The 14,974-nt window shown below is 39.0% G+C and overlaps 1 protein-coding gene across 7 annotated transcripts in view; it reads right to left on the bottom strand.

Moving 5' to 3' along the window:
* Positions 1 to 14,974, bottom strand: part of SLC29A1 (solute carrier family 29 member 1 (Augustine blood group)) — an 89,258-nt gene that overhangs the window by 22,465 nt on the left and 51,819 nt on the right. For all 7 annotated transcript variants that reach the window (XM_081942238.1, XM_081942240.1, XM_081942241.1 and 4 more), the window contains 3 exons: positions 2,956 to 3,013; positions 2,034 to 2,115; positions 788 to 871 (listed from right to left, as the gene is read on the bottom strand). In XM_081942238.1, coding sequence (XP_081798364.1) covers positions 788 to 871; positions 2,034 to 2,115; positions 2,956 to 2,981 — 192 coding nt within the window. In that variant the 5' untranslated portion in view covers positions 2,982 to 3,013. The remainder of the gene's footprint in view (positions 1 to 787; positions 872 to 2,033; positions 2,116 to 2,955; positions 3,014 to 14,974) is intronic.

The raw sequence follows: 14,974 nt of genomic DNA, 5'->3' as shown, positions 1-14,974 counted from the left end.
TGTGCACGCGCTTGAACTGCGCATGCACAGTGCAATTAAATTTGTTCTGTGCATGCGCAGAACTGAAAAACAAGATGGCACCGCCAAAGGCGCCGCCCGGGAAATCAGTTTGGGGCATGACATGCCTGAGTCGCTGCCGGTTTGCTGCGGAGTCACTGCGGAGCGCAAACAACCGGCCCTACGGGCAAACCAGAGGTTCGGGAACGGACTTCTTGTTTGCTCAGAGGGTCGTTTTGACTGCTCCGGAGGCTTCAGGGAAGCCTCTTGAAGGTCCCTGAAGCCTTCGGAGCGCTTAAAGCGACCCTCCGAGCAAACCGGAAGTGACTTCCGGTTTGCTCAGAGGATCGTTTGGACTGCTTCAGATGCTTCAGGGAAGCCTCCTGAAGGTCCCTGAAGCCTCCGGAGGGCTTCCGGGGGGGCGGGGAAGGCTGTTTTCGCCCTCCCCATGCTCCTATAAAGCCTTTGGAGCCTAGGGAGGGCGCAAGAAACATGCAAAAATGGGGGTCGTGCCTGTAGTGCGCGCATGCGCACTGGGGGGGCACATAGTGCATTATGGTTGCGGCACGCCATGACCCCCCTGCACTCCCCCCACTTATGGCATGCGAGCCAAAAAAGGTTCTCCATCGCTGGTCTAGTCCCTCTTGTAACTACCAAAGTGTACAGCTTGAAACCATTGACCCATTCCAATCACCTGCCCTAATGGAGGAATTCAAGATCAAGCACAGCTGCTTTGCACAATTCCCCCTTGAATTCACTTGTTTGAATGCAAATGTTTGAGAGAAACTACCTCTTTTCCTGTGACATTCACATTGTCATGGGAATCCAATGATGATATGTTGCTGTGAGAATCCTTCAGGCGGTCGATAAAGTACTACAGGAAACAAATAAAGAATTTGTCAGGCAAACCAATGAAGGAAACCAATTCCAATACCCAGCACCTTTCTTTTATTTCCCAAGTAGTTCACACAGAAGAATTCTGCCTTTCATGTGCAAGTATAAAAGAGTCACATTTCTCCAGTACTTTTAATTGTTATGAGGATAGAAAATGGGCTAAAAATGATCAGTTACCTACCGTACATTGCATAGAGCAGGGGTATCAAACTCAAGGCCCGGGGCCTGGATCTGGCCCACGGGGTGTTTAGGTGTGGCCCACAGGGCTGCCCTGGAAACAGCGAAGGACCGGCCACAGTGCCTCTGCCAGCAAAAACAGAGCTTGGGAGGGCTGTGTGTGTGGCACTCCCGACCTCCATTTTCACTGGCAGAGGGTTGCAGGAGGACATTGCAGCCGAAAATGGAGCTTGGGGCCGTTTTCGCTGGCAGAGTGGTCGGGCCCCCATAGACACCTCCCAACATGAGTGACATTGAGCTGGCCATGCCCCCCCACCCCAGCCCCCAAGGTCAAACACAACTCTGATGCAGCTTTCAATAAAAATGAGTTTGACACCCTGGCATAGAGTAACAGAGAGTGGGTTAGCTGCACTGAACTCCCATTAAAATAGAAAGGATTACGGGGCAGCCCTTTGATTTAACAACCACAATTTAGCCCAACGTTTCTGTTGCTAAGACAGTTGTTAAGTGAGTTTTGCCCCATTTTATGTCCTTTCTTGCCACAGTGGTTAAGCGGATCGCTGCAGTTGGTAAGTGAACTTGGCTTCCCGATTGACTTTGCTTGTCAGACGTTTGCAAAAGGTGAGTCGCATGATCCCAGGACACTGCAATCGTCATAAATACGAACCAATTGCACAAGCAACTGAATTTCGATCCCATGACCCTGGAGATGCTGCAATGCTCATAAGTGTGAAAAACGATCATAGGAAGCTTTTTTCAGTGCCATTTTAACTTCAAATGGTCATTAAACGGAAAGTTGTTACGTCAAGAAGTATCTGTACTGTGTTTTCAACAAAGGTCAGTGGAAGGTTTTCCATCTTATAATATAATCTTAGTGGAACCATACAATCTGGGAATCAGTGGTATGGGCAATTCCTTGGTCTGGAATCTGGTAGAAATTATGCACACATACGCCCTTATCTTACCTCTGAAGCTGTCATGAAAAAATTCCATGGCAAGAGTGTCCCAAGACCAAGTATGAAAAAGATGAGCCAAACAGACTTATATCTATAAGAAACAAGGTTGATTAATGAACACTAAACATGACAGAGAAAGGTGATTCATCTCTGTCTCCAATAGAAGGGAATACATATAGCTCAGGGTTGAACTGTGGAATTCTTGCTGCTCTCTGAGCTTAGCTGTTTTCTCGCAGGCGTTTCATTACCCACGTAGGTAACGTAATCATCATCCATACTGATGATTCTATCTAACTGAGTAACGAAACATCTGCAAACAAACCACCAAGCTCAGAGAGCACCAATAACTCTACAATGCCTATGTGTCACATCATCCTTACATCATACACATCCCTGAGCGGTGTAAAATAGAAATTAAAAATAAAGACACAGTGAATTCAAAAGCAGTCTTAAAATATTATTTAAGTTATTAAGTAAATGCCGTCAACTAAAAATATTTCACAGTAACAGAATAAACCACATAGGGAAACTACAAATACTTAGAAGGGTTATGCAAGTTCATAAAAGCCTCAGAGAAAAACAATGAACAAGAAAAGAGAACTCATATGTGCTTCTTGAAAAAAGGTCTAGTACCAAACTGACAAGGTAAAAAAACTTTTCCCAGATTGTCAAATATTTGCTAAATTTGCAGCAACTCCAAGGTTTAGATATCTGCTTCTATCCAATGCTAGGGGGAAAAATCAAATAGGTGACCCATAGCAGATACCAAAAATGTCAGGAGAGTAGGGTACCAACAGATGCCCACGACTGCAATTTAGTGACACCTGACTTAGTGTTTAGCAAACAGTATGCTCTGCATTCACCCATGACATGGGTGTACTTGTTTATAAGTGAAACAACACCATTTCATCTCACTGTAGAATTACTGTACCTGTCTTGGGGAATACTGCCTGTCATAACGGCACTTGTTTTACGTCACTGTTGGTCACCTGAAAAGGAAGCAAAGGGGAAGAGAAAAATAAGTCATTTAAGAGGAAGAAATAGGATAATTCATGGAGCCAAGAAATAAGACTAAGAAATAATCAGAATGGAAATTATCTACAGAAGTACAATAAATACAATATATGTTGTTTTAAAGGGATGTGGAGGAAAACCAAGATTTCTCAGTAATACTCTTAGATATTCTCTGCTAACTTTCTTCCCTTTAAGTAGTTTGGCAAACTTACACCCAAGACTGTAAATATTTACCATTCTATTTCTAAGAAAGTTTCTGGGATATAAGTCAGACTCAGAGGCTGTGTAAGAAAAGGGAGGTTATGCTTAGGAGCCGTGCTTTGCATTAGACAACAAAGTTTTCAAAAGTAATAAAAAATAAAATGAATCAGGTGGCTCAAACCCTGACAAGTTCCAAAAGAATTATGGTATTGATGATCACAAACAAAGGCTGTAATGTACTGATTGTTTATGTGCTGAAAAATTCTTTGGAAATACCCACAATAATACATACTTCACTGTGTATATTTTGATGTCAAAAAAAAAATGTAGCATGGACCTAATTTTTGCTTAAACCTTCAGTGGTTAATAAATTGCTTACAATATATTATCATTTATACCATGAGATGGAGAGGGGGGAACTTTCCATTTTAAGAAAATGAAACTAATTTAATTCGTCTAAACTTCTCCCAAATTAGTTCAATTGCTCTGTCTCAATACCTGATTTTAATGTTCTAGAACTGTCTGATTTTGGTACTGAGCAGAATTTGTCAGTTTTATTAACTAGTTGAAAAGGCTTCACTATTGGAACCCCAAACTGTGTAAAGGTTATTTACACAAAAAAACACGACATCAAAACCTAGGATCTGGGACCTTGTAAACATAGTAACATTGAACAACAATTAATATTGTCAGAGTTTGCTAGAAATATGACAAAATGTACCACACAGAAAAATATCTAGGCTATACTGCTTGTGTGAACAGGTTGGGGCCGCATCATCCTGGAGATTATCGATCTATGTGGTTACTAAGAATTATGTGACGACACATAATCCTGCTTATATCCCGGTTGTATATTGAAGGAAGCAAATGCTAAATATTCTTGACATTACACTATGTTTTGGATTGTTGCATTTATTTGAGGCAGAGGATTACCCATGAGAAGGAAAAAGAACCAAGTAGTACTATCTATGTTTCAGAATAAAGCTTGGAGAGCTGATCTAGAGCAGGGTCTGAAACAGTGGTGGGTTACAACTGGTACGCCCCTGTATGGGCATACTGATGCCTGCCAGGAGCACCAAGTACCATTTCAGTACAGTGCTCCGGAGGGCCCACCTGCCCACCCATGCTCCTTACCTGTATTTGAGCTGTTCAGGGCTTCCGCGCATGCACACGGAGCGTACGGCGCCTGTGCGATGCTCCGCCGAGCAGCTGGAGCATTGCAGAGGCATTGCAGAGCATCGCGGGTGGTAAGTACGCGTGTGTGTGCTGCATGTGTGTGCACGCGTTCATGTGGTGGACGCCCGGCCCCATTGCACCATACTGGTTGCAACGGGATCCGGAACCCACCACTGGTCTGAAGTATCATATCTAGTAGGACATTCAGTAAGTAAATATGGATTTCCCTACTCCCATATAGGACTGAAAGTTCAGCACCATAAAAGTTGCTGAGTCTAGCATTAGATGGGATAGAGAAAGCTCATCAATGTCAGGATCATAGGAAGAATTAGCAAGACTACGACACCATCTGTTCTGAAATTAAAAACCATTATTTCTGCCTCTTTCTTCCTATTTGAGAAGACGGAATCTACGGTTACTAAGTCCCCTCTATTATTTCAATTAAGAATTCCTTTCCATCAAAGCTTTCCAGGATAAAACAAAAAAGAGGGCCTAAAATGCAGGGGGGGAAAGAAAAATGCAAAAAAGTACATTTTTAATAAGCAATCAAGCCAATTTTGCAATCCTGTGCCAATAAATGTGACTGTCCTTATTTAAATTCACTGTATCCTATATTTATCCCTACTGAACATCATCTTGCTGAATCTGGCCTATTATTCAGAATTACTGAAGTCATTTAAAATGACAGCTTTTTCCTTTAAGATATTAGTCAATCCTCTCGTACGTGTTATATCTAGAATTTTTTTTAAAAGCACCCCTTCATTCCATCCTGTAGTTGAGATTAGTTAGAATAACATAGAGTCATTCTTTTCTAAGAATTGGGAGACACATTGTTTGACAATCTTTTGTTGCACTAGAATGTAAGCAAGCAAAAAAGGGGGAAAGTTATTTAACTCTAAAAGAGTGATAATAAAGGAAGATGAAAGGGAAGCTAATCAAGAACAGATAAATAAGAAACATTTAACAGTTAAGAATATCTCTCCAATAAATCTTACCCAAATCTTGTTTTTCTCTCTTCTAACAATGCTTCAACTTACACAACTTTATTTGGAATGAATTTTTAAAAGTGCCAAAAACAACCAGGAAATCCATTGTCACCAGTTTCCACAAGCATCCTTCCCTAACTGTGCAGGGTTCTGGATATATATCCATAACAACCTGTCACTCTGTATAATGGATAGTTTAAATATTTATTGTCTATTATGTAGCTAAACTCTGCTTACAACATTTGCTGACATATTTTTATCAAATCATTATCTCATTTATTTTTGAGACGCCAGCAGAACTATGGCAGTTTCTGCAAAAACAGCTTCCAATAATTACTGCCAACTATTTTCTCTGGACTGGAAAGTAGTAGTTATGAAAAAATAACCTCAAAAATAGCTGAGGTGCATCCTACGAAATTCTTTGGTAAATGTGAGTTTGGGCATTTTGTCCCCTTCTTTATACATTGCAAATGTGTTCCATATGTATCAACTCTTTTACATATCTCATCCATATCCTTTCTCAAATATTTATTCTACCCCGTGTGTCATTTCAAAGAAGAAAAAATTAACCCAGAGCATAGCTTATCCAATTGTGAATGTAACATCACTACAAATGTGAAGCATTTGGATAACACTGAGTTATGTTACAAACAACTGTGGTGATTCACTTAATGATTACCACAAACATGTTATAAAATTGGGTCCAATACTTCAACTTATGATTATAACTACTTACAAGCAGAAATCTGATCCCAACTGTGGTTATAAGTCAAGGATTACCTGGAGAATTGAAGGGGTTGGAAAATGTGGAAGAAGATTATAATCCATCAGAGAATTAGAAATGCAAATAAGAGACCCAAAGCAAACAGATGCCCTTGCACAATAAAACATAAGGGTATTAGATAAATGGCTGGAATAATGGACTGAACGCAAGCGGAATTAAAAACCCTGGATAAGAATACCAGAAAAGCAATGACAATGAATGATGCACTTCATCAATGCAGCAATGGTGACAGATTCTACTTGCCTAGGAAAACAGGTGGGCATGGAATGTTGCAAGTAGACCAGACAGTTGAAAAAGAAAAGAAGGGCATTGGAAGAATATCTGAAGGTTAGTGAAGAAGATGCACAGAAGCTAATGCAGTACTCAAGGATAACTTACTAAATGCTGGAGAGCATTTAGTTACTAAACTGGCCAACAAGAAAAACCAAATGTAAAATAGAAAAGAGATTATTTATTTATTTATTTATTTGGATTTCTAAACCGCCCCCTCTCCCAAAAAGGGACTCGGGGCGGTGTACAGTCAGATAAAATGCAGATAAAATACATGAATAACAATATAAATAGTATAAAAACAATTAAATACTAAACATTTAGATGGAGGAGAAGAGACTGTACAAGAAATAAATATGCTATGGAAACCCTAAAAAACATTCCCAATTAAAATACCCAAACCCAGTTAAAATATATCCCCGGGAGACAAAACTAAGAGAGTGCCAGGCCAGCTGATTGAAACAGGTGAGTTTTTAATTTTTGACGGAAGGAGCGGAGGTTGGTGGTGGTTCTGATGTCGGGGGGGAGGTCATTCCAGAGGGTTGGGCCCATCACAGAGAAGGACCTACTCCTAGGTGTCGCCCGCTGGCATTGCCTAGCGGACGGCACCAGGAGGAGTCCCTCCCTGTGTGAGCGGATTGGTCGTAGGGACGTGTGTGGTAGGATGCGATGTGGCAAATGTGGCAAGGCAAAGTATTGCATGGCCAGTACATTTAAAAAATAGCATGTAAAATGGATAACAAGACTTGGGAATGCATAAGGGCAGGAATGTTGAAAAAAGAGTCAGAGAGAATAATTCTGAATTCACAAGACCAGCCTTTAGGAACAAATGCATAAAAAGCCAGAATTGGGAAGAAAGTAACAGGCTGCAATTGCAATTTTTGCAAAGAAGCCGAAGAAACAGTGGACCACCTAATTAGCTGCTGCAAGAAGATTTGCACAAACCGATTGCAAACAATGGCATGGCAAAGTAGTATCAATGGTGTATTGGAATATCTGCAAGAAATACCGTTTACCTGAAAGCAAGAATTAGTGGAACCACAAAATAGATGAAGTAATCAAAAATGAAGAAGATAAAGTGCTTTTGGACTTTAGAATTTAAAAAAAAACAAGTATCTGTCACATACCACCCAGGTTTAACTATTGTCAATAAGACAGACAAGAAAGTTTCTACTACAGCAGTACCTGGGGACAGTAGAATACAACAAAAAGAACGGATAAAGATCACAAAATATAAGGACCTATGTTCTATTCTATAAATAGAATGACTGTGGGAAAAGAAAGACATAGTTATTAGGCACCTCGGATGCAATCCCAAAACATCAAGGGCTTTGAATTTCATCATCATTGACAACATTACCATTGGTCAATTGCAAAAGGCAGCTTTACCTGGAACAGCTTACATCCTGCAATATTTTTGACATTATCTAACAGCAACATTTGCTATCCAAGATCCTTGGGAAGGACTCGAAGAGTGGATAAAAGTGCCAAATCCAGTCTAAAGCATCTCGCTGACTGTGCAACCAACTATAATTATAAATGATCTTGATTCCTAAGAATATGCAGAACTGCAGAAAAAACAATTACTGCCAATCTGCCTTCCATTGAGGGACCTGTACAACTCCTACCCTCAAAACGACATTATAAAGCACTGCACACCAAAACAACTAGACACAAGAACAGTTTTTTCCTGAACGCCATCACTCTGCTAAACAAATAATTCCCTCACCACTGTCAAACTATTCACTAAGGCTGCAATTACTATTACTATTAGTCTTCTCATTGTTCCTATCTTCCATCTCCTCCCACTTATGACTGCAGGACTGTAAATTTGTTGCTTGTATCCTTACGATTTATATTGATATTGATTGTTTCCTGATTGCTTATTTGTACCCTATGACTATCATTAAGTGTTGTACCTTATGATTCTTGACGAATGTATCTTGTCTTTTTATGTATACTGAGAGCATATGCAGCAAAGACAAATTCCTTGTGCGTCCAATCACTCTTGGCCAATAAAGAATTCTATTCTATTCTATTCTATTCTATTCTATTCTATTCTATATTCTTAGTCAGAAGATGGAACTGCAGATTACAAAACCAGCCAAGATAATCACAGATGATCACAGAAATGGCACAGTTTATTTCAGATATCAATTAGACATAATTTAGCAGGGTGAAATTTATTAAAAATATTTATAAAATGTCCATAAAATGTATAGGAAACCTAAGTTTTCTTTTCTGAATTGAAGATATTATGAAAAAGATTGGCTTAAAATAAGTTATAATCATAATTAAAAATGATAGTGCAAATACACACACACACACACACAAAGAGAGATCACATATTTGAATTAAGACTGCGAAAAGTATCTGCCATATGTCACTTCTTAAAGTTTTTAAAAATTTCTCACTGTTTTTTTAAAAAGAATTTTATTGGTTTTTAAACATTTATGGGAAAAGGTAAGGGGATACATAGAAAATTTTGGCAGCTCCCACGCTAGTGGTAGAAGTCCATCCAAATCTCTCAATTTTACAATATTAAAAACAAGATATAAAAGATAAGCAAAAAACAGAATCCTATTCTATATTGTGTCAACCATGTGTTCAATCATTTTTCCTTTGTCACTTTCTAGAATATCAACAATTACTAATGTTTCAAATATTTTTATTTTTGTGACCTGAGCCTTTTCGATATTGCTCCTTCCACCCTGTCCCAAGAAGGAGCCACAGGCCCCCCCTTTCATATCTTGTGTCTTGCTACCCTTTTCACTACCTTCGCTGTGTTCGTCCTCTAGGAGGGAGAAATGCTTTTTAATGAAGGCTTCAGCCTCCTGCACTGTATTAATTCTAATCCTATTTCCCCCCCCAGAAGATCAACATTCCCTCTGGAAAATTTCTCACTGTTTTGAAGCATATAAATATCAAATATATCAATAATGGAAATCCAATTAGTTGTTTGGATTCTAAATCAATATATAAACTATAATAACTCAAATAAAACAAGTTGGATATGGGCTGACTCTAAATGCATGAATTTCAAAATTCAGTACTGCACAATTTCATCGTTTGTCTTAGTCTGAAACATTTACAGAGCAGTTTGAATACATGAGATGCAAGCTACTTTATATAACTACTCATTACTGGTCATTACTTATCAATAAAGCCATCATTACACAAGCATAAGAGTGACTTGATGAATCTTACATATAATTTATGTAAGTGAATCTTACTTATAATTTATCTGGGATCAAGTTCCAGTGAAAACAACTAGGACTTACGTTCAGCAGACACGGGTGAGATTCTGTTATGGAAAACTTTTGTACCATTTTAAAACACTTCGTCCTTTGATAAACATTTATCTACCTTAACACATTGCAAACCCCAACCAACAACATTAGACAAGCAGTTCAATCAGCAGCTGCACACTAAGGAAACTTCTTTGCCCTTTCACTTTTATGCTCCTGCTTCACTTTTTTTAACCGTGTTCCTGAAATATGGAGATACCATCATTTTGTCTGAAAGTATCTCAAAAGGATCCCCATTTTGTCTGAAAGGCACCCCAAAGGATCTTCAAAGATCTTGGAACTTGGTTTCCCTGTCTTCCTCCCTTTTCCTGTATTTTGTAAGATGATATTCTCTGCTCTAGAGCTATCATAGTTGCCTTCATTGATATCATTCTAAACTTTGTTGGGGAAACGCACAATAAAAGTAAAGAAAAACAGTATAGGAAGTATTTTATAACAGTTGCTTTGTTTGACAATCGGGAGCCTTCTTCATTTTGGGTAAATTGACGTATAACATACATTGTGTCAAGACACTCCCTTGTGGTTGGTTGATATTCAAACACACACACACACACACACACACACACACACACACACCTCTATCAAAGGATAGTTGCTTCACGAAGAGCTTAACCCTGTACCTATCAAGCTCAAATTTAGCCTTTCAAATCTATTGTGGAAGGTGACTGAATCCCAAACTAACCATCTGTAGCATACCCATCATAACATACCTTTGGGAAGTCATGGATATGTCAGGCTTTAATTTCTGTAAGTTTCCAGCTTGCATGTAGGTGAAAGAGCCGCTGTGGTGCAGTAGTTAAGAGTGCAGTATTGCAGGCTACTTTTGCTGCCTGCTGGCTGCCTGCAATTTGGCAGTTCAAATCTCACCAGGCTCAAGACTGACTCAGCCTTCCATCCTTCTGAGGTGGGTAAAACGAGGACCCAAATTGTTGGGGGCAATATGCTGACTCTGTAAAACCATTCAGAGGGCTATAAAGCACTGTAAAGCGGTATATAAGTCCAAGTGCTATTGCTAATTGCATTATAATCCAACAAATGAGGGAGAACTATTTGGCTAAAGCTCAAACTGTTCAGCTTTTTTTTTTTCTTGACAGCCTCCAGTTATTACCTTCTGAAGTGTGAACACTGGAGCAACCAGTGATAACAGCTTCTGAGTGAAATGGATGTAAAAGGAGGGTACTGTTTTGTTACATTTTATTCTGCATTATAACTGATATATGAAATTGGGGGAAGTTATCTAAAGCAGGGGGTCCCCAACTCCTGGGCCACGACCCAGTATCACAGCCCATTTGGAGCCAGGCTGTGGAAATGACAGGCACGCACAGCTCTACTTGTATGAGTTGTGACTGCACATGCAACTCCATGTATACAAGGGGAGGGCAAGTGCAGCTCTATTTATGCGAATGGTGTGCGTGTGTGTGTGCGTGCGCTTGTGCAAATGGAGCTGCATGCGTGCGTGCTTGCTCACCGCTCACATGGAATCATCCCTTCCCTACCGGGAGTCCATAAAGCTGGAAAGGTTTTTTTTGGGGGGGGGGAGGGGGACACTGGTCTACAGCATGATTCAAATGAAGCTTGGATATAATTGAATTTATTTAGTGCCTAATAATTGCAAGCATAGACAAATTGATGAAAGAGTAAATCAGAAACTCAGGGCAATTTGTACTTAAACTGTTTAGATTTAAGCATAACTAAAAGGGAAAAAAATACAACAACATACTATTCAAATTAATCAAATAATGCTCAGAGGGAAAGAGATTTAGCCTTTCTGCTGATATAAACTGTGGGTGCCACACTGAAAATATCAAAGTTGTTACACCAACTGCCAGGCTGGCCCATTTATCATTATATGTTATTCTTTGGAGGGCAAAACTGGGCCAGTTTGCCTGGGCTCATTACCTTTACACCTACATACAATATCAACATTCAGAACAGGCCTTTGGTATTTACATTATTTCCCTTAGAATGGCATAAACTTAAGAGCCTCTGGACATTATAATCATGTTGACATTATAATCATATTATAAACATTATAATCAAGTCAACACCCAATTTTTCAGGAAGCGGCTATTCCTCAACCTTCAAAAGATCTCTGCCACACCAAATATCAACCGGAGCCAGATTTCCCTTAGAAACAACAGCCAATATCCAAAAGACTAATTGGTTGATTGTACCCTTCTCCCCAACCTCTAGTTCTATATACACTCATCCATCAGAGAAGTAATTCTACCCAAAGACAGTTCTATACAAGATAATTCAGTATCTGAAATTAATAACATCCATAATTAGACCTTACTAGCCAAGCAAACAGTAAGGGTCTTTTTTTCACGTTGTCTAACTTTTTATCATCTAAAGTAATCCCATTTCTAATTCTGCTTCTTTCAGACACTACACAAAGGAGTCCAATAATACCTTCAAATCCCAGAGATGGTGAACAGGATTAGGCATAAATATCGGTAGGTACAACTCTACCCCTCTGACCTTAGCCCTTCTAATCTTAAAATAACACTGAAATAAAACCTATGCAGAGTTCAGGGAAGTTTGTCGCCTCTGCACAGGCTACATGTGCTGAGAGCTACTGCAGAATGCCTCTGAGGATTCAACAGATTTGGTATCTAAGCTGAACCACCTGCTCTTGACAGGGTCCATGGGATAGATCACTAACAAGTGCCCCTTTGAGAAGACGGCAGAACCCAGAAAAGCCTGATAATTCTAGGCATCACGTAATACCTTCTCTGCTATATTGTCAGAAAGAACCATGACTTCCTAAAAATTACTTAGTGTAGATCAGAAATCCCATTAATCACCCTGTAAAATTAATTTTTAATTAAGGTCTCAAATAGAAGCATGTATATTTCTATGGGTGGCAATTCTAAACCATGCTGGTACTCTTGAATATACAGTCTTCCCCCAGGTGGTACACACCAGTCATTGGTACTATAAAATACACTTTACAAAATCAAAGAATAATTTATTTATTTATTTATTTATTTATTTATTTATTTATTTATTTATTTATTTATTTATTTATTTATTTATTTATTTATTTATTTATTTATCTAATTTATATGCCGCACCCTCTCCACCAAGGGACTCGGGGCGGCGTACAATTTATTACACAACAAATAAATAACAAGGAGGAGATATAAAAAGCAATGTACAACACATAATAAATAAATAATCAATTAATTAAAAACAGCAAAATGCAATTAAAAACAATAAAATTACCCAGAGTCAAACTTAATTTAAAATTTTATCCAGAGGGATTAGAAGATAGCTATAATTCAGGCCAGGCCTGCTAGTTGGAACAGGTGGGTAATAATAGATTTGAAAAGGTTTTTAAGGTTATCTAGTCCAGCTCCCTGCTCAGTGCAGGGTCCATATCTCACAGAAGGTGACCCAGTCTCTGAAGAGCTCTACTAAAGGCAAATTCACCTCATCATGTGGCAGCCTGTTTCACCGGCTCATAGGACGACAGTTTTAAGGCACCGATTCAGCTTCTTTGCAGTTTTAAGGCACTGATTCAGGTCTTCCTTTGGCACAATAGAAACTGTTCCTTCGCCCATGTGACAACACTTCAGATGTCTGAAGATTGTTATATATTTCTCCCTAGTCAGCTTTTTTGTAGTAGGGGGATCAAGTAAGAGAGAAGTTGTTGTTTTTTAAAGTGCAACCATTTTGGAGGCTGTAGTAAGCTAAGAGCATTTTCCTGAAATCATTAGCTCTAATAGGGGATGTGGTTTTTTATGCAGAAATATGAGGGCTTGAAAAGCAAAAATGAAAATGGTAAGTTGATCTTTACATTATCACTTTCCATGAGCTTATAAAATAATTTATGTATCAAGACTTTGTTTTTACCTTTCCATTTTCTCTTTTTTCAGAAATCATGATTTTCCAGAACAATAATGGATGGGTAAAACTAATATATCCATCCTTATCCTCACCCATCATGTGTTGATATGTGAAAAGGGAGAGCCCTGAATAGGCTAATTAATATTTTCTCTCTCACGCACACATCTAGGCATGTGTGTTGCTTGCCAAATATTATAGCTTCTTTTCCTGTCATCTTCTGGTTTTTACTTAAATTAGAAACAACGTATATACTGCTAAACAGTAAGCACAAAGAGCAGCATTGTCATATGACAGCCTTGTGGTTATAAATAAGTCTCTCCAGTGTCTTTAATGATGTCCTGCTCAATTAGTTTTCAGCAAAATCAAACAGCTCAAGTCACATTTTCTTACTGGCATTTGGTGGCTTGAAAGGAAAAAGTGGTTTGCAATGCTGGATATTTACCTACAAATTTTTTTTGTTACTTTTTAAAAAGTAAATTAAGCATATTGTTATCACACTGTCAATATTATTATTAACCTTTAATGAGATGAGAGTCATGTTTAATGATTACATTCTTTTTTTAAAAAATAGGACACTTTTATTTTACATGGTCCTCTGTTCGATCGTTTTTTAATTGACACATGGAAGAGAGGCTGCTTAAACAAGTTAGCTCTTCCAATTTACTCTCACATATTGTGAGATAACAAACTCCACATTCCGACCCGAATTAAATAATTATTTCCCTCCTTTGTCTTAACAGGCATCCAATGCCCACTAGACCAGTGTTTCTCATCCTCAGCAATTTTAAGTTGTGTGGGCTGCTCCCATGATGGCTGGCTGAGATTTTTGGGATGTTGAAGTCCACACATCTCAAAAGTTGCTTAGATCGAGAAACACTGTATTAGACACTCTTTTTCTTTTGTTCAATCATGTCTGATTCTCAGAGACTTCTTGTCCCTGCAGTTTCCTTGACAAAGTTTTTCAGAAGTACCTTAATTTGTCACTTCTTATTCCTAGGGCTAAGAGAAAGTAACTGGCCCAAGGTTACCCAGCTGGTTGTGTGCCTAAGGCAAAATTAGAATTCACTTCTCCTGGTTTCTGCTCTGATTTTGGCTCTCAAATAACTCAAATCCTCACTAATATATAAGCTTCTTTTGCAGGCACCTAAAGCAAATCTTGGGAGGATGGGTAGGCATTCATTATCCACTTATGGCCTTACTCCCAAGTCGACCCCTGTTCGTTAGCTCTTCTGTTTGTCTGGCAACTCTGTGCATGCCCACACTGGGAAGAGGCTCCAGCTGTTCATCTGCCTCACTGTTGTCTGACTCTGAAGGCAGCTGATAACTGGCATACAGCTTTGGCTCCCTCTCTGTCTCCGA

This window comes from Natrix helvetica (assembly GCF_964273705.1).
Source record: "Natrix helvetica genome assembly, chromosome: 2".
Classification (NCBI taxonomy): Eukaryota; Metazoa; Chordata; class Lepidosauria; order Squamata; family Natricidae; genus Natrix; species Natrix helvetica.
The sequence above is the reverse complement of the archived record's forward strand: the minus strand, read 5'-3'. Positions and strand labels throughout refer to the sequence as shown.